The 20480-nt window shown below is 40.4% G+C and overlaps 1 protein-coding gene across 1 annotated transcript in view; it reads left to right on the top strand.

Moving 5' to 3' along the window:
- Positions 1-6238: 6238 nt before the first annotated feature.
- Positions 6239-20480, top strand: part of Avl9 (AVL9 cell migration associated) — a 48670-nt gene continuing 34428 nt past the window's right edge. Inside the window, exons 1-5 of the mRNA XM_038318736.1 lie at positions 6239-6525; positions 13693-13813; positions 15087-15172; positions 16526-16597; positions 20074-20163. Coding sequence (XP_038174664.1) covers positions 6433-6525; positions 13693-13813; positions 15087-15172; positions 16526-16597; positions 20074-20163 — 462 coding nt within the window. The 5' untranslated portion in view covers positions 6239-6432. The remainder of the gene's footprint in view (positions 6526-13692; positions 13814-15086; positions 15173-16525; positions 16598-20073; positions 20164-20480) is intronic.

Genomic DNA, 20480 nt, shown 5'->3' with positions numbered 1-20480 from the left:
CATCCATAATGAGACCTGGTGCCCTCTTCTGGCCTGCAGGCAGACATGCAGGGAGAATACTGTAAACATAATAAATCAATAAAATCTTTATTAAAAATTTCATTTAAAGAGTCATGATTAAGTTCCTTGTGCTTAAAGAAGTTAAGTACTATCCCATGGCTACACATTATCAACTTGAAAAGCTTTGCAGAGGAATTGACAGGAGCCTAATCTTGCATGGTGATTAAAAAGACAAAGGTCGCCGGGCGGTGGTGGCGCACGCCTTTAATCCCAGCACTCGGGAGGCAGAGGCAGGCGGATCTCTGTGAGTTCGAGGCCAGCCTGGTCTACAAGAGCTAGTTCCAGGACAGGCTCCAAAGCCACAGAGAAACCCTGTCTCGAAAAACCAAAAAAAAAAAAAAAAAAAAAAAAAAGACAAAGGTAGCATTCCAAGTGAAGGGGACATTATGTGCAGTTGGTATGTGTCACTTCCAAGCTTCTCTTACTGATTTTGTTCTTAAACCATACACATTTCTCTTACATTTAGCATAAAACACGTGCCTTCTCAAATATATTTCCTTAACAACCCCAATCTTCACCAATTTTTTTATCATTTAACTTTATGATATTATGATATTACTCCATGTCCTGGTAAAGATGTTGTTCATGTTCTTGTTTCCACACCCTTCTCAGAGATAATCTATATATTCTGACTTGTGTGGTCTTGTTGTTATCTATCACTGGCTGGCAGCAGTGTTAATAGTTGTCAGAGCTATTTTGGTGTCTTTTATATAATTATTTAGCAAAGCTACCTCCCATTAAAAGACTGAGTTCCTCAAGACTAAGAATGTTGAGATTAAATCCATTTTTTCTGAATTTAATGATGTTTATACTAATTCAACCATCCCAATTTTAAAAAGCTTTAAAAATGTTTTTAGGATTACATTTGCGTGCACCATGTGAGTGAACATATCCGTGTGTGTGTGTGTGTGTGTGTGTGTGTGTGTGTGTGTAACAGGACAGTTTAAAAGAATATGTTCTTTCCTCTTGCATGTGTGTTCTAGGGCTCAAACTCAGGTGAACAAGCTTGGCACCCTTACCTACTGAGCCATCTCATTAGCCCATCACAATTTCTACTAATTATTTGATTTATGGGTGTATTACTTAAGCTTTTTAAAATCTCAATTTATCTATTAGAAACAGTGGTGTTCGTGGCAAGCACAATATTTTTCATTATTTATTTACTTCCTTGTGTTTATGGGTGTTTTGCTCATTGTATGTCTCTCTTAATCACTGTTCTACTGCTATGAAGAGACACCATGACCAAGACAATTGGGAACTTGCTTACAGTTTCAGAGGTTTAGTTCATTATTATCCCAGCGGGGGAACATGGCAGCACTCATGACACTGGAGTAGGAGCTGAGAGCTACATCCTGACAGGCCACGAGAAAGAGATTGGGCCTGGCATGACTTTTGAAAACCTCAAAGCCCAACCCCAGTGATATACTTCCTCCAAGGCCACCCTACTGCAACAAGGTCACGCCTCCTAATCCTTGTAATCCTTTCAAACAATTCCACTCCCTGGCGACTAAACATTCATATATATGAGTCGATGTGGTCCATTCTTATTCAAACAAGCCCAATGTCTGTGTACCACATTTGTGCCTGGTGTCCATGGAGGCCAGAGAAGGCATCAGATCCCCGGGAATTAAGTTACAGTCAGTTGTGAATCACCATGTAGATGCTGGGAATCAAACCCAGGCCTTCTGGAAAAGGTGTCAGTGCTCTTACCCATGGAATCATCTCTCTCGCCTACGGGAAAGATTAAATTAAATAACCTATGAAAATTGGTCAGGACGAGATCTAGTGCATAGCAAACTGTATTATAGTTGATGTATTGTTACTTACTGATCTTTGCTTCCTAATACTAACATGATGTTTGGCTTAGGGTAGGGACTACATACAATAGCATTATCAATTGCTTGTTAATTAAACGTTGTTGTTTGGAGACTGGTGAGACGGCTCAATCGGTAAAGCTGCATTTTGCCAAGCTGGATGACCTGAGCTCAATACCTGGAGCTCAGTAGGTAGAAGAAGTAAACCAGCTCCCAAAAGTTGTCCTTCCTCTCCAACCTACGCATGCCCACAGGCAAAATAAATGTAAAAGATTTCTTTATAGCCATAAACTGCATGAAGGTAACAATGTATCTTGCTTGGTGCACTAAAGCTACCACATGCCTAGATCTGGTCTAAACAATGTTCTTTGAATTTTCTCTTATCTCATTTATGCCCATTGGCAGACTCCTTAATCTTTGTAAGGTTCTAAATATAGGCTCATTTATGAAGACTCTTTCTTTTCTGGGTTTTCTTTTCTATCTTTATTCCTGTTTAATTTTCACAGGAAAAGAATAATACATTTAATGCTTTAAGTCTCCCATGATATGAACAAAAAGAACACTAGCAATTTTCTTTTTGCAGTGCTGGGGATGAAAGCAGAGACCTCATACATAGCGAGAAAGTCCTCTACCAGTGAGTCCACTAAGCTTTATGTTCCTAACCTGTTTTGTTTGTGTGTGTGTGTGTGTGTGTGTGTGTGTGTGTGTGCGTGCGCGCGCTTTTGCACACGTTTTGTTTTTTGCTTTGTTTTGTTTTAGACAGGCATCTCACTAAGCTACTCAAGCTGGCCTTATACTCACTCTATAGTTCAGTCCTTGAACTTTCTCCTCTACTGCTGCAGTCTCACAAGTAGCTGGAATTAAAGGCCTGCACCATTGGGCTCAGCAACATTAGCAATTTTTAATGCCACAAAAAAAGAAGAAAAAAAACCTTTGAAAAGTGAGTGCATAGCATTTACACAGTGGAATGAACAAGATTACTGGATGGGAGCAGTTCTGTGCCATCATGATCTTTCCTGAGGCAAGAAGCAGACAGCTGATTCCAGTTACAACTCCAGTGGGTTGGAAATCACGCCAGAGCTCCTGTCTCAAAGAACACTCCCCACCGTGGTTCCTTACAGAGCAGGTATAAATGGAATTTATGAATCATCACAAGGTATATGCTCCTAGGAAAAGCTTTTCAAGATGTTATATATTCAGAAAAGCATTTTAAATCCCCCCGACATTACATGCCATTATATAAACACAATCAAAATTTCCTGTCAAAGCAAAGTACAGAAACATACTTGGTTTTCGCTAACTAGTTCTTTCCAGACTTGGGATCCTCTCCCAAGTCAATACTTTTGAAAATAGGAGGCATTTGTCCTTGGGAATAATATCCTGGTCATGAATTTATTCTACAGTGATGCAATTTACTTAAAAAAATAATGCAGAGTCTGGAAAAATGGCTTAGTTGGTGAAGTGTCTACCACCAAGCAGCAGGATCTGAGTTCATCACCTTGCACCTATGTAAGAAAATCTGGGAATAGTGACTCACATCTGTAATTCCAGTGCTGGGGAAGCAGAGACAGATTTCTAAGGCTTGCTGGTCCATTCAGCAAACGGGTCAAATCTAGCTTCGGTGAAAGACCCTGTAAATAAATAAAGTGGAGAAGCAATTGAAGAAAGATGTTTGACATTGATCTCTGACCTCCACACACATGTGCACACATACATGAACATGAACATGTAACTACACACATAAAAAACCTAATAAAAGGGAGGTGCCTTTCTAAACTTTTACATGAACCAGTTTGAAGCCCATGAAATCTTCTGTCTCTTCCTTCTTTGGTGTGCTGTATCTTCTCAAACCCTGAACTGAAATAAATCCTGTCTTCTTTAAGTCACTTATGGTCAGCATCTGGTCAGATGGTAACTAAATACAGCATGACTTTAAATATGTTCTTAGAACGTTTAAGCATAATAGTTATAAATAGATGATTTAATCTCACAAGATCGCTCTAGGAAGCAAAGTGACACATATTTCTGTCTCCCAAACAGTGAATTAAATATTGATGTTTACTGGAGACAGAAATCTATTCACACATTTCAAACAAAAATGTGAAATCAGACTTAACTTTAGCTATGCTAACTGTGGAAAATAGTAACACAGTTCACAACAAGAAAATAGTAAAAATGAGGGATTGGAGAGATGGTTCAGCAGTTAAGAGCACTGACAACTCTTCCAGAGGATGGGGGTTCAATTCCCAGCACCCACATGGATGCTCACAACTTCCAGAGGACCACGGTTCAAATCCCAGCACCAACATGGATGCTCACAACCATCTGTAACTCCAAATCTAACATCATCACAACATGAATGCAGACAAAACACCAGTACATATAAAATAAAAATAAATTGTTTTTTAAAAAGGGACTAAAATAGTAAAAATCAAGTAGTTAACATAAAAGTGTAACATACATGTTGACGTACTCTATATGCTGGGATTAGTATATTTTTATGAAGTCATGAGCACTGTCAATAGTTTTGTAATATAAAAAGGATATGGATAGTAACATATTGAAAAACATTGAATAGTTTTAGTAGCATTTAAGCAATATGCTTTTTGAAATTGTAGCTCATTCAGCAAAGCATTTAAAAACCCTTGGAACAACTGACCTATTTTATGCCGGTTATAGTAAATAGGCAATGAAAAATGGGCACACACACATTTTTTTAGTCATGGTACTAGAATAATCATTTTAAATGTAAATCTTTTTGTCAAAGATATTGTGATTCAAGGCTTAAATTGCTTCCAAACTCTTACATATCATTTATGTATTTATTTTTGCAGGCCTGTTTGCCTAGACTAACCTTAAACTCTCCATTGCCTTTTCTTCTGAACAGGTTCTCGGCCCCAGGTACTTTAGCCAGGTGTACTGGGTTTAAACACTGCCCACTCTGTGCTCTGCCTTTGTTCTCCTTTTCTGATCACTTTCTAAATTAGCAGATCAGGAGTAGACTGTGAAATCAAACCTCAGGCTAAGGCCCCACCATTCATACCACCACCACCACCACCACTACCTGGCCTTAGGAATGGAAGGCTGAGGCCATCCTGATCCGTGCTTGCTCCTATGATTTTTGGACTATGACTCTACTGATATGAAATTATTGTTATTAATTATTATTGTTGTTTTACAAGACAGCATTTTTTCTGTGCAATCCTGGCCATCCTGGAACTCGCTCTGGACTCTGTAGACCCGGCTGGCCTCATCCTCAGAAATTCTCCTGCCTTTCTACCTCTGGAGTGCGGGGATTAAAGCCTGTGCCACCAAGTCTGGCCTGATCTGAAGTTACAAAGTGTTGCTGGTTCACTAAAGTTGGAGTTGTAATCTTTTACCTTGTGAGCACATTTCTAACACTATGTAGCCCAAACTGGCTTGACACTTGCAACCTTCCTACCCCAGTCCATCAAATTCTGGCATTATCCATGATGCCACTACATGGGACTACACATAAAAATTAAATGAAAAAAACTCTAGGACGAAACCAAAGAAAACATTGAGCGAGAAAGCAACTTAATCTAGACGTTGAGTACACAAAATACCACACCTCATAAATACACCTCCTTGTTAAACATTTAAAACTCAAGGTTGAGAGATTCCACAAAAGATTAATAGAGTGCATGTGATCAAACCAGACTCTCTGAATGTGGCTGACAATGAGGGCTGACTGAGAAGCCAATGATAACGGCACTGGGTTTTGATTCTACTGCATGTACTGGCTTTTGGGGAGCCTAGTCTGTTTGGATGCTCACCTTCTTAGACCTGGATGGAGGGGGGAGGGCCTTGGACTTCCCACAGGGCAGGGCGCCCTGACTTCTCTTAGGACTGGAGAAGGAGGAAGAAATGGGAGGGAAATGGGAGGAGGTGGAAATTTTTATAAATAAATAAATAAATATAATAAATATAAATAAAAAAGATTTATAGAGTGAAGAGAAAACACGTTTGTAAAGAAGTCAAGCTGAGAAAGGAGGAAGGAGATTTCAAGAAGGAAAAATAGATTTTAGAAGCAAGTGAATTGACAAAGTACATAGAAGAAAGGAGCAGGTGTAACCCTCAAGCACACACAACCCCTAGACCTCGCCACTAACTACTGCAAAAGGGTCCAAGAGGGTCAGCATCCACCCCGCCCAGCCGCGCCTTCGCCCGGGAGCCCCGCCCCTCCGGCAATACAGCCCCGCCCCCGCCCCGCCTCCTTTCCCTCTGGTCCCGCCCCCATCCGGGCTCCGCCCATGCCGCCTCAGACCCCGCCCGGACGGAGGCGTCCGGGTCCCGCCCCACGCCGCCAGAGGCGGCCGTAGCGTCAGGTGACAGCCCGGAAGCTGCGGAAGCGGATGAAGCAGAGCGGTGGTGGCCCCGTGGGGCTGCGCGGAGGTGTGGGAGCTGGACGACGGCCTCGGAGCCCGCGACTCGGCGCACATGCGGCGCTCAGGCTGACATCTGAAGGCCGCCGCTCTGGGTCGTGCGGGCCGGCCTCGGCGGTTGGAGTCGCGGTGCGGGCCTGCGGCGGACGCCCATGGAGAAGGCTGGCCGCGAGGGCGACGGCGCCCCCTGCGGGCCCGTCCTGCACATCGTGGTGGTCGGCTTTCACCACAAGAAGGGCTGCCAGGTGAGGACCGGCCCGCGCCCTGCTTGGCGCCCGCGGCCTGCCGCGCGGTCTTCCTCCGAGAATTGCACGACGAGCAGTGGGGGTTCGGGCTGAGAGAAAGAGTGACGGTCGCGCCTTCGGTGATCTGTCAGTCCTCACCGACCTGCCGGGTGGCTACCCATAAAGGAAGTCTTGAAGAACAGCTCGGCGTTTGAACGCCGGGAGGTGGTGAGCTGTGGGTTTCCACGCGAATGCTCAAGTAGGCTGACGGGCTTGCAGGCGCCGCACAGGAGAATCAGCTTCCTTTGTTTATCTCTTGCAAGCCTTAGACTCTGTAGTTTAGGGTTGGCGATCGGCCCCGCCCCCTTCTCGTCTGCCTTTTAAGATTTGATCCTGCCCAGAGCTATTCTTTTCGTTAGGTTGACACTCCAAGTCAATTGCGGTAAATAAAAATGTAATTTGGCAAGCAGTAAGTGCAGATGGACTGGTACTAGCTTCTTAGCTGGCTCTTCAACCCACCGTGGGAAAAGAGCATTTGCTTTGTGTTGACCGCAGAGGAGCAAAATAGAACAAACACCTTCGGGAAGGCAATGATGTCATAATGTGCTAGTGGCTGTAGATTGAATACTTAATAAGGTACCGAAAAAACAATTACTACTAGTAGATAACGAAGTATTTGGTTTCTCTTTTTTCACAGAGAATGTAACATTAAAAGACTTACTGACAAAAGTACAGTTTGTTAGAAGATAACAATAGTGAAGGGAGTGAAGAGGTGATAGTGGCGTGTGTGTGTGTGTGTGTGTGTGTGTGTGTGGTGTGGTGTGGTGTGTGGGTGTGTGCATGCTATTAACTTCAAGCCCAGTGTGGTGGCAAATGGGAGTCTGAGGTAAAAGGATTCTGTTAGTTGGACAGAGTACTTAGGCCCTTCAAAAAAGACTGTTAACTTTAAGATATTATGTTCCTTTGTCCTCAGATTAGAAAGACAGAATGACACTAACGAGAAAGTAGCATTATCGCATGTGATGTTAAGAGTATTTAGTACTGGCCAGGCAGTGGTGGCACAGCCTTTAATCCCAGCATTGAGGAAGCAGAGGCAGGCAGATCTCTGTGACTTCGAGACCAGCCCGGTTTACAAGAGCTAGTTCCAGGACAGGCTCCAAGGCTACAGAGAAACCCTGTCTCGAAAAAAGAAGATTATTTAGTACTTGAGGACTATAGCCATTGAACTCACTAGTTGCTTTATAAGATAGGAGTAAAGTAACAGAACTTGACAAAGATCTTACTGGAAAAATTGCTGAGATCATACTAAAAAACAGCCCTGGACAGGCAGATCTCAGTGAATTCGAGGCCAGCCTAGTCTGCAAAGCAAGTTCCAGGGTTGCCAGGACTGTTACGAAGAGAAACTGTCTCAAAAACACAAAAACAAAAGCCAAAACACCCAGCCCTGGAGTCAGAATGCTTTCTGTGTCATGTGTGTTCATTGTGTGTGCCAGTGGGGTCTTTCTAGGTAAAGAATGATGTGGAAATGTGCTTCAAAGCTACACAGTGGAGCTCTGAAAAGGAAGAAAACATCAATATTGGTAGAGATAGGGTAGAGTCTCCTAATTCTTGCTGTCATTTGAAAGTCTAGATTTTATTATGTTTTCTGCCTGACTCACTGGTTTTATTGGTAAGCTGTATTTCCGCAGAGGAAACCATATGTGGTGCTTCATGAAGACGAGAGAGCAGAAAAGGGAAGGCACAGTACAGTAGCACCCTGCATCCTGTGTCATTTCTTTGCCTTTAGGTTTTGGTTACAGCACACAGGTAAACGTGACTGCTTCTGTAAACAGAGTTCTGTGCAGAAGTATAGCACTACTCCAAAACCAGCAAATACAAATAGCTCCCAAATTTGCCCTTCTCCTTTTTTTTTTTTGCCAGATAATTTATAATAATTGAATGAATTATAAATTCATTCAATGAAAAAATTCTAGTTGAGTTTTTCCCCAACTGATGCTCAAATTAGCTTGTTTTATTACTCACCTTTGTAAAATTGTACCTTCCCAGGGTATTGTAGAAACAAAGCACCAAGAACCTAATCCTGGGCTGGAGGAATGTAGCTCAGTGGTAGAGTGCTTGCTTAGTGAATACAAGGTTCTGGGTTTTGGGTGGATCTCTGTGAGTTCAAGGCCAGCCTGGAACTCAGTCAGTTCCAGACAGCTGTGGCTACATTGTAGAGAGATCTCAAAACAAACAAATAAAAATATTTTTCTCAGCATGTCATGCTCTTTTTTTTAATGTCATACATGAGTACTTATTTACATAATTCTAAGCCTCCTGTTCCTCTTGCAATTCCTCTTGTGCCTCTCCTCCTCTAATTCATGTTTCAACTTTGTTACTGTTACACATGTTTGCAAGCCTGTGTCCTGCCTCCCTCGCGCTCTCTCTCTCTCTCTCTCTCTCTCACACACACACACACACACACACACACACACACAATTAACCTGCTGAGTTCATTTTATGTTTCATTATATGTTTTTAGGGTGGAGCGCTTTGAATAGATAACCTACCAAGAACTAGTCCCCAAAGAAGACTGTCTCCTCATCTCAGCTCAGTTGCCCTTAGCTCTTCATCTAGGGGTGGGGCCTAGTGAGATTTCCCCCATCTGCTTTGGCATTGGCATTGTACAGATCTTGCTTAGGCAACCATGTTACTGAGATTTCATGTGTGTGGCTGCCCTGTTAAGATACTGCCTCACAGCAGATGTCCTTGTCCTCTGACTTTTGTTGTTGTTTTCAAGACTGTTTCTCTGTGTAGCCCTGACTGTCCCAGAACTCCCTCTGTAGAACAGGCTGACCTCGAACTCATAGAGTTCTGCCTGCCTCTGCCGCCTGACTGCTGGGATTAAAGGTGTGTGCCACCACTGCCCAGCTCTTAGAATGTTTCCACTCCTCTTCTACCATGTTCCCTGAGCATTAGGTGTAGGGATTGTATTGTAGATCTGTCACCTGGGATTGGGTACCTCATGGTCAGTTCTGTACATGCTGACATATTGTGGATTTCTGTAAAGATGCAAAAAGGTTGGGGAGGGGCACTTCTCTGAGGAGTGAGAGCTATACTTACCAGGCTGGGCCAGTCCACAAATCAGATTGCCATAATCTTTTGTTAAATAATCAAGTATGTATCACGCAAGCTCTTTGATTTTGTAGTTTTTAATTTTTAAAAATTCAGTTGAGAGCATTTATTTTCCAAACCTTAAAATTACTTTATTGTGGTCATATTTTTCTTTGGGCTGTCAGCTCACAAATAACAGTACAGAGATTTATTATTAAGTATAAAAGCTTGGCCATAGCTTGGGCTTGTCCTACTAGCTCTTATAATTTAAGATAGCCAATTTATATTAATATACACTCTGCCACATGGCATTACGTCATCTCTGAACTGCCCATCCTGCTTCCTCCAATTCTAGCTGGTGACTCCACCTTTCTTGTTTCCAGAGTTCTCTGTCTGCCCAGAACTCCCTTCTAAACCACCTGCCTGGCCATTGGCCATTAAGCTCTTTTTTTTTTTTTTTTTTTTTTTCGAGACAGGGTTTCTCTGCAGCTTTAGAGCCTGTCCTGGAGCTAGCTCTTGTAGACCAAGCTGGTCTCGAACTCACAGAGATCCGCCTGCCCCTGCCTCCCGAGTGCTGGGATTAAAGGCGTACGCCACCACCGCCCGGCCATTAAGCTCTTTATTAAACCAATAAGAAGGTGCCTTGGGCAGAGACACATCTTTATAATGTACACAAATATTCTGCAGTAGTTTGTTATTGTGTATACAGTGTTCATGGAAAGGGGCATGATCCATGTGTTGAAGTGAGAAGACAGCTTGTGGTGTAGTTCTCTGTGTCAGCATTTACATAGGTTGCAGAGATGGAATCCGGGTCTTCATGCTCGCACTGTCAGGCTGCAGGCATGTTTACCCACTAGGCCATCTGACCACCCTAAATTTTTGCTTTTGACCTTTTTTCTGGTAGAATTTCTGGTCTGTATACATAGCTAGCAACTTTATTTATTTATTTATTTATTTATTTATTTATTTATTTATTTATTTATTTATTGGTTTTTCAAGACAAGGTTTCTCTGTAGCTTTGACTGTTCTGGAACTCTATAGGAAGGCTGGCTTTAAACTCACAGAGATCCTCCTGCCTCTGCCTCCCCAGTGCTGGATTTAAAGGCATGTGCCATCACCTCACAGCTCAACTTCAACTCTTGAATGCTTTTACCAAACTATTTTTTTTTTACTTTATTCTTTGACAGCATCACATAAGTATGTAAAGTCTTTAGGTCATTTTCATCCATTATTCTTTTTCATTCCCTCCACTGAACCCTTTCTTCTCAACAAGTCTTCCTTCATGATTTGTTTGTTGTTTTTGTGTGTGTGACCCACTGCACAAGCATGGATGGGGAAGTAATTCACTGAAACTTGGGCAGCTTAATGGCTATATTGCTAAAAAAAATAAAAAATAAAAAAGATCCCTTCCCATTCCACAGCAACTATAACTGCCAGTAGCTCCTCAGAGATGGGTGGGGCCTTAAGACCCTTTCCTCAAGACTCTGTGTTTCTTTTTTTCCCCCAAGATTTATTTATGTTGTGTGTAGATTATGTGCTAGAGAGTATATATATTCATAATGCATGCAGGTGCCTGTGGAATCCAGAAGAGGGTGTTAGATTTCCTGGAGATGGAGTAACAGGCACTTGCGCACTGCTTGATGTGGGTGTTGGAAATCAAACCTGAGCTTTTGGACAAGCAGCAAGTACTCTAACCTCTTAGCTATCTCTCTAGCCCCCCTCTATTTCCAGGGGAAGAAAAAGCAGAATTGCAAAACATTTGGAACTTTACCAGGGAAATTGAGGTTTCCTTTTGTGGGTTTTTAGTCTTTTAATAAAACAATTTAGAAACTGACTCAGAAGGAAGTTTAAGGACCTTTTCTTTAGAGTTTGAAAAAAAAAGAATGGTTTTAAATAGGACACACGCCTTTAATCCCAGCACTCAGAAGGCAAAAGCAGGCAAATCTCTGAGTTCTAGGTCAGCCTGGTCTACAGAGCCAGTTTAGGATAGCCAGGGCTACACAAAGAAACCCTGTCTCCAAAAGGAAAAAGAAAAGAAAAAGAAAAGAAAGGGAAAGGAAAGAAACAAACAAGATCAACAAGCTATAAAATTTGGCTGCTGCCAAGGAAGGGAGATGAAGAAGAGGAAGAGAAAAGGCCCTGCCTTGTTTTTTTAAAAAAATACATTTTAATTTTATATATGTTCATGGAGGTTTTACTTTCCTTTTACTATGAAGAGCTATAGGTGGTTAATGGGTGCTTAGAGAGGGAGAATCAGTCTTCTCCAGGGACAAGTTCCTAATAGGTTTCCCATTCCCAGGACTCAGCCTTAAACACGTATACACAACAGCAACACTAAATAGACTCAGCAGGTTATATTTATATGTACATTTGCCTGAAAACATGCACACATGTGAGTGTGTGTGTGTGTGTGTGTGTGTGTGTGTAAAGTAACATTAATAAAGACAAAATCATAAGGAGAGGGAAGGACATGGGAGGAGTTGGAATGGAGAGTGAGAGAGGGTAGAAATTATGTAAATACAGTACTCATGAAGTGACTTTTTAAAAAAAAAAAGAGCTGGGCATAGTGGCACTTAACTTTAATTCCAGCACTTGGGAGGCAGAGACAGGTGAATCTCCGAGTTCAAGGCCAGTCTGGTCTACATAGTAAGACTCTGATTAAAATAAGTAATATTTAAAAAAAAGCAATGGCAATTTAACAGTTATAGTTTATGTACTAGAACAAATAAAAGTCTAGACTATAACTAGCAAATTAACTGTAGAAACACATAATTTCTTGTCAAATAGTCTGATTTCAGGCAACGTCTAAAGGAAACAACTTGAAAACAGTTCCCTCCTTCCTCCCTAAGGGTCCTGGAAATTAAACTCCAGTCTTTAGACTTGATGTCTTTAACCTTCTGAGCCATCTCATAGGCTCTAAAAAACATACCTTTCAAATTAGAGTCCAAGAAACCAGGAGGGTTGAGCCATGGAAGTCTGCAAGCAGCTATAAATGGGGGTGGAGGAGTCTTCATAAAAAGTAAAAAGGCCCAGAGAGTCTGCAGCATTTGGACTGTATCCAAAGAAGAACTAGGTAGAAAAGGGAAAGTTATACTGATTGAGTCAGAAATGCTGGCAGACTTAGTAGTGCTACATAATGGAAGGGCAGTAAGCAACTTTTTGGGAGTGTGGCTTCTGGGAGATGTACATGATCTTAAGGAGATCATTTTTCCCATCGCCACAGCCTTCAGGTAAACCAGCTTTCCTAAGGAGCAGTCTTCTGGCAAGGTGATTGACAGACCAGGCACACAACTTGGGGAGCCAGTTCTCTTTCCAATACATGGACTTCAGGGATTGAATTTAAGTTTTTAGTTTTGGCTACAAATTGTTGAATCATTTTATTGGCCCTGGAGTATATAATGTTCTAATCTTTGGAGCTTATCAGAATATCATGTCTTCCACCACAGGCATAATTCAGATTCTATTATTTTGACCCAGAGAAAGTAGCTTTCCCTTAATGGGCCTCAACATAGCCTTCACTGTTTTTCTATATTTTCTATATTATTTTAAACACTAAGGCATGGCAGTCTTAATGTTTCCTATTAGATAGCTAGATAGGAATTAACAGGCTTGGAGGCAGTTGAGGATAGGGCCTTCTTTCCCTCAGACTCAGCTTGGGACCCCACCTCCTGTTTCTTTGGTAACCACTAGAAAAGGGCACACATGGTATACTTACATACATGTAGGTAAAACACCTGTACACATAAAACGAGAAAGAAAAGGTTATTCCTTGTGATTTAGAGTGTCATTGTTTCTGCTTTTTAGAAGTCAGCCATTGTTGCAGTCTTTCCTCCTGTTATCACTTCAGAATAAATGTGTGAAATGACTGGAATCAGGGTAGGTCTGGCCTCGTGGGTTGGTTATTTAAGTGAGATACTTGAAGTTCTCTTGGCTTAGCTTTATACTTTTAGACCGCATTTTGAGTTACAACTAGACATTTCAGGTAAGCAGGAAATACTCTATAAATTCCTGTGCTTGGGTTCAAGAGCATTACTGTTTGTTAGTATAAAATTCTTCCTTTGGTCTCTGTTTGGCTAAGATATTTTTCCAATTTAGGTTGAGTTCTCTTACCCACCACTGATTCCAGGAGATGGACATGACAGTCACACTCTACCTGAAGAATGGAAGTATTTGCCTTTCCTCGCCTTACCAGATGGTGCGCATAACTATCAGGAAGGTATGTCATTAAATTGTAGACCAATTACTAGGTGCAGTTTTGGAAATTTTTTCCGTAACAGTCTTGAATTCTTTGGTAAATGAAAGCCTTTGAGCCTATTGTGATTATTTATAAAATGTGTATGTGTTGTTTGGAGGTGAGGTGTGCGCTAGAGAAGCTTCAGAGAGTGATGGGGCTGTAGTCAGTGACCCTTGGTTCTCCTCCTGACCAGAGCACTCAGGTATAGCCAGAACAGGACAGCTGCTAATGGGTTTGTGCCTGCAATTATATCCTGCTTCAGACTCCACTCAGTGGTAGAAATGGAGACTTACCTGCACTAACTACTCATGGCCTGGAAAGCTCCAGCTTCAGACTACTAGGTTGTTCTCTCGTGCCCACCTGAATACAGCTGAGATTGATTCTTTGACTCATTGCTCAACCCTGTGCTTTAAAAGTCGCTTGCTTGCATGAGGAGAATGTTTGTGTCCTCAAAGAAGAGTGTAATGACATTTTCACTGAGTCTTCTACACCCATATAAGAGTGCTTTGCCAGACCTAATGAAGTACCTTTTTACTTTGATTAAACTAAATTCAATGTAATTTGACTACTTGTTTTCCTATTGCAATATTTAATATTTACCTTATAAAATAAATCAAAATTTACTATGCAGCTTAAAATGAGCTTTATTACAGGATATGAGACCTAAGAAATACTTTTCATTTTAACTTTTCTGCTGTGGATGCTTTCAGTCTAGTGGGAAAGTTAAATTAAGATTTTCTTTATATTTATGTGTATATTTAGTTTTGTCTCTTTTTTATTCCAAAGTCATTTGGAATAATGACAGACACTCGACTTCTAAATACTTTAGTACATGCACCCCCTAAGGATATAATAATTTCCTAGCATTCAGATGTATTATCACAGCTAAGATCTAACGATAATCCTATAATATCATCTCATATCCAGTGTGTGCTCAGATTTTCCCAGTTTTCCCAGAATTTCTTGTATCCACTCAACATTTACATGCTGCCATCAATTTTTATGACTTGACTTTCCTTTAGTCTGGAACAGTTCCTGCATATATTTTCTATAATTGTACAGTCGATTTTACCTGTTATCTCATAGGTTTGTGACAGACATGTACTATAAAGATTGGGGGAAAGTTTGTGATGTTAGAAGTCTCACCTGGTTGTGTCATCATTTGTGTGTTAATGTCTGCATTAAAACTTCACATTTGATTGTTCAGTAATGAGTAATTAACATCACTATCTACATTTTTCTGTGTATCTCTTAGATACTGTGTTTTTTCACTTACCACCCAGAAATGGAAATGGAGCCACAGTATATGGTATCTCTTGCTATCGACAAATTGAAGCCAAGGTATGATAATTGCTGGTGAAGCAGCAGCAACAGCAGCAGCAGCAGCAGCAGGAAAAAGCACCTCCAACCCTTGCCCAGATGTTGGTCATTTCAGGCATCACAGTCTTTATGTTCAGTGTAGTATATCTGTGCAAGTACCTGAAGAGGCTAGAAGAGGGTGTTCAGTCCTATAGAGCTGGAGTGATCAGTAGTTGTGAGCCTCCTGACATGGGTTCTAGGACAGAACTGGGGTCCTCTGCCAGAGCAGAGCAGTGTGCTCTCCTAACTGTTGAGCCAGTGTTCCAGCTCCCAATTTTTAGGGTTTTGAGTAACCTCCATACTGATGGCCATAATAATTTGCGCCATTACTAGCAGTGAGCGAGATTTCTCTTTCTCCACATAGGTACCAGCATTTGTTATGATTTGGTTTTTTTGTTTGTTTGTTTGTTGTTTTTTTTTTTTTTTTTTTTTTTTTTGGTTTTTCGAGACAGGGTTTCTCTGTAGCTTTGGAGCCTATCCTGGAACTAGCTCTTGTAGACCAGGCTGGTCTCGAACTCACAGAGATCCGCCTGCCTCTGCCTCCCAAGTGCTGGGATTAAAGGCGTGCGCCACCACCGCCCGGCTTTGTTATGATTTGTTTGTGTGGATTTTTTGTCATGCATTATTTTTATGAGCATATTTAAATTTACATAATGAGAACTAATGAAAAATGGAAGGCATCAAAATCATATTAAAAATTAAACTCCATGGAAGTGTTTAATTGTATAGAAATGTACAAAAAGAAAATATCACAGCATTTTCAATAGCTTTACTAATGAAAAGAGGAAGTACATCCAGAAGTAAATTTGAGTATCAGTTCCTAACAACACATTTGTGGTATGGTGACCTTCTTTATCACTCCTGACTAGTTTTGAAGTCTACTCTCACAGCTATGAATCTAGCAAGATTTGCTTTTTGAAGGCTCCCATTTGCTTGGTAGGTTGATTTCCATCCTGTGACTCTCAATTTTTGGATTTCTGATAGGTATGTTTTTGAGAGATAACAAATCTTTTTTAATTCAGTCAGTTTTTATGGGTTTGTTCTCATTGAATGGTTGGTCTGGTGTGTGACTTGAACATAAAGCAGTTTCCATCTACCTGTAAGTTCCAGGACAGTGGGGCTGTCCATTTACTATTCCACCCAGTGCCTAGCTAATGACATTCAGTGCAAGGCTAGCAGGTACATTCAACTAATGTATGTGAGATTAACTGTGAAGTTCTTTAATTTAACTGAATGCAAGATTTTTTTTCTATTTAATTATTAGGTTCATATCGAAACTGTTTTGTAAATGCTGCTATGAAGTATTTCTAATAAATAACTGTTTACTCATAATAGGCATTAAAAGTAAGGCAAGCCGACATCACCAGAGAGACTGTTCAGAAAAGTGTCTGTGTTTTGAGCAAGCTGGTAAGAGATCTTCTAACTTTCTTACATATAAACATTCAAAGCAGAACTTGTGTTTTTAGAATAAGGACTTGCTAAAGCTAGTTGAGTGCTTGCCCATGTGCTCCTGGGCCCTCTGCTTCCTGCAGTTTGCTCTTATTTGTATTCTGCTGGGCAAATTGACATTTAATCCAAATGGAGCAGCGTTATATTTCATTTATCTATTTTTGTTTGTCCCCAAGACTTTGGATAAATGCTGTTTTAATAACTTTACAAATATCATAATTGCTCTAATTTTATTTGTAATATAGAAGTTCATGACTATTGCAGTGAAGACATTTAATAACTTTAATATATACTTTAAATTTGAGTGTTTGAGAAAAGCCAATGACATGGTAAAACTGTACATACTATAACTATTTCAGAGCTGTGTTTCTTCTACGTACATTTTTTTCAAGTTGACATTACATTAACAATTACACACTTAAACATGTAATTTATTTTTTAAATTGTACTGCTAGTGTGGGGGAGGAGTGCATGCACAGTGCACATGTGAGGGTCAGAGGACAACTTTGTGGAGTCACTTCTCTCCCTCTGCCTTTATGTAGGCTCCAGGCATCAAATCTGGGTCATCATGGTTGTATCATCGGGTTGCAAACACCTGTATCAGTTAGGCCAATGCCAGTGTCCCATTTTAATGTCATTTTGTTTTTAAGACAGAGTCTCATGGCCCAGCCTGACCTGGAACTCTATATAGCTTTAATTCCTGATCCTTCTATCTCCACTTCTAGCTTCTATCTCCACTCAGCTTATTTTTATTTTTTAAAAGAAAATAAGTAGCTGAGATGTTTATCTGTTATTCAAGTTCTAGTTTTGCTCCTCACCACCACAAAAGAAGAGTTGGGGAAAAGGGTCAGAGGAAGGAAAGAAGGAAGTACAAATTCAGTGACATTTTTGGTTTTCATAGTCCTCAGTTGAATAATTTACAATATTCAGTATCTATTATGATGAATATGATGATAACACCTTTATATCAAATGCCTAATTCTACAGTAAAATTTAGTTCCCCTCCTCCTTCCAAAAATCTCCATTGTGGGGAAGAGTCTAGATCTATATTATGTTAATTATCTATATTTTATGATTGCTATCGTAACCATTCTGCAGTCACTCCAAACCAAGATTGAAAATGATTTATTGACCAAATTACCAGATATATGTAGGTTTTGTCTGATTATTTCTTGTGTTCTTATCTAATTTCCTTATCCACAGGCAGTTTAAATACTCTTTGTATAGACTATGATGGTGGCACACTTTTAATCTCAGTACTTGAAACAGAGGTAAACAGATCTTTGAGAGTTTAAGGCCTGCCTGGTCTGTATAGTGAGTTCAGTCAACCAGAAGTACATAATGAGATTCTGTCTCAAAACAAAGAAAAAGTTTTAACTTGGTGATGGTGTCACACACCTTTAATCCCAGCACTGTGGAAAGCAGAGACAGGTGGGTCTCTGAGTTCAAGGCCAACCAGGTCTATAGAGCAAATTCCAGGACAGTCAGCAGTCAGGCTACACCCCCCCCCAAAAAAAAACCTTGTCTCAAAACTCCAAATAAAGAGTCTTTAATAATGTAAATCCAGGTTTGTAAGATAGGACTTATTTGGGATTTATTACTATCTAAAGAGGAAAAGGAGATGGAGAAGTGGGTGAAGAGAAACTATGAACAATAATAATTTATAATATATAATACACTTTTTTTCCTTGCAGGAGCAAACAGGATCTCACTAGTGTGTGCCTGGCTAGCCTTGATCTCACAGAGGTCCATCCACCTGCCTCTGCCTCTGCCTCTCTGCCTCTCTGCCTCTCCGCCTCTCTGCCTCTCTGCCTCTGCCTCTGCCTGTGCCTCATGAATACTGGGATTAATGATGTGCACCAGCATGTCATGATAACTCTAATAATTATAATAATAATTCACAGTTTCTAGAAGGATAGCCTGAAAAATACACCTCAGTTAATTTGTATACAGGGCCAGTTAACCGAAACATTGGCTATCATATGTGAAAGTAGATACTTATGGGAAGGCTTCCCAAGTAGTCACCTTCAGAGGACAATTTGGATAACAGAAACCACCAAGTGTCTATCTGTGTCAGGTGTTAGTTCTTACCAGACATTTCATATAACACTGCCTTTTTTTATTTTCCTAACAATCTTGAGATATCTTTGCTATAGTCTAACTTTATAAATAAACATTTTAGAATAATAACATCTAATTCTCATATGTAAGATTACTAAGTATAAAAATAGGGCAAAAATCCAGTTTTGTCTGCCTCTAAAAGAGACATATGAAATGAGAACAGCTTAGTTAATCAGAAAGGTTCACTTGTTCATAGTGCATTATAATGGTATGGAAATGTAATGATATTGTACTTAATAATAATACTCATATTTACAGGGATGGGGACTGTAACAAGTCTTTCTTTGTCCCACCAGCCAGTTCCCAAATAACAACAAGGAGACTTACTATTAATTATGAATGCTTGGCCTTTTGCTTAGGCTTGTCTCAACTAGCTCTTATAATTTAAATTAATCCATTTATATTAATCTGCATTCTGCCACATGGCATTACCTCTTTTCCATCTTGCACCTCCTGAAGTCTGACTGGCTGGCCTCTCCACCTTTCTTCTTCCCAGAGTCCCCTCTCTCCCTGGAAATTTCTAACCTCTTCTGCATAGATAGTTACTGGCCATTCAGCTCTTTATTAAACCCAGTCAGAAGGCACCTTGGCAAAGATGCACCTTCACAGTTTAAACAAATATTCTGCAACAGGGAACTAGTTCAGTATGACTTGCATTCTGAAGGAGGCACATAAATGAGAAAATGTCTTAAGAATGTTAAATGAAAGGTGGATATGATCCATTTTGGGTAGAAAAAAATAACAGTTGAAGAATAACTTTGTTCAAGTATACAAAGTAATATTATGGTAGAAGAAATAGACTAGGTGATCTCACATTTCACAAATGACAGAAAACAAAAGATGTGAACTTAAATCAACGTTCAACTTTCTGTAAGCAGACCTCTTGAGGATGATTAGGTAGTACCGCAACAGAATGAATGCAATAACTATTGACATTCTTGGTATGCGCCAGACTCTGCTAAGTGCTTTATCTGTTATTTAATTCTTAACACGGCCGTAGAAGTTCCACCTTTTTGCATACAGGATCAGCTTACTGAGGAGGTATGGAAAGGTTAAGGGCCCTTAATTAATCAGATAAAAGATGGAGCCAAGGCCCAGAGTCTGAGCCTGACTCACCACCTTGCCAAGATAGTTTTCACCTGCTGCCAAAGAGTGAGAATGTGTAATATCACAGCTTCCAGCTATGTATGTAGGCCCTCAGTTGGTGTTACTAACTTTCCTCCCTGATATCTTTAAATTAAAAGATGACAGGGATTTGTTTTTTCCTGTTGTTTACTATGATCAACCTAATGATGGTTTCTCTTTTTCTTTAGCCTCTTTATGGCTTACTTCAAGCAAAACTTCAACTCATTACACATGCATATTTTGAAGAGAAAGATTTTTCCCAAATTTCTATTCTAAAGGTAACTAATTTCCCTACACTTGTGTTTGTTGAAAAGTAGTTTAATGAATCAAGTAGCTCTTATAGTAGTACTGTGCAGGATAGTCCTTGGTGGCTTAAGAAAAACATGGTGTTAAAATCCATTTGCTTGGGCTCCAGGTCCAGTGCTTAAGAGCACTTGTTGCTCTTGCAGAGGAACCAGGTTTGGTTCCCAGCACCCACATTAAATGGCTCACAACCTTGACCTAGGGATCTGATGTCTTCTTTGGCTTCATCAGGGACACACGTACACATTAAGAAAAATGTTAAGATTTATCTTTAAAATATAATAAATAAATA

Source organism: Arvicola amphibius, chromosome 2 (assembly GCF_903992535.2).
Source record: "Arvicola amphibius chromosome 2, mArvAmp1.2, whole genome shotgun sequence".
Classification (NCBI taxonomy): Eukaryota; Metazoa; Chordata; class Mammalia; order Rodentia; family Cricetidae; genus Arvicola; species Arvicola amphibius.
The sequence above is the reverse complement of the archived record's forward strand: the minus strand, read 5'-3'. Positions and strand labels throughout refer to the sequence as shown.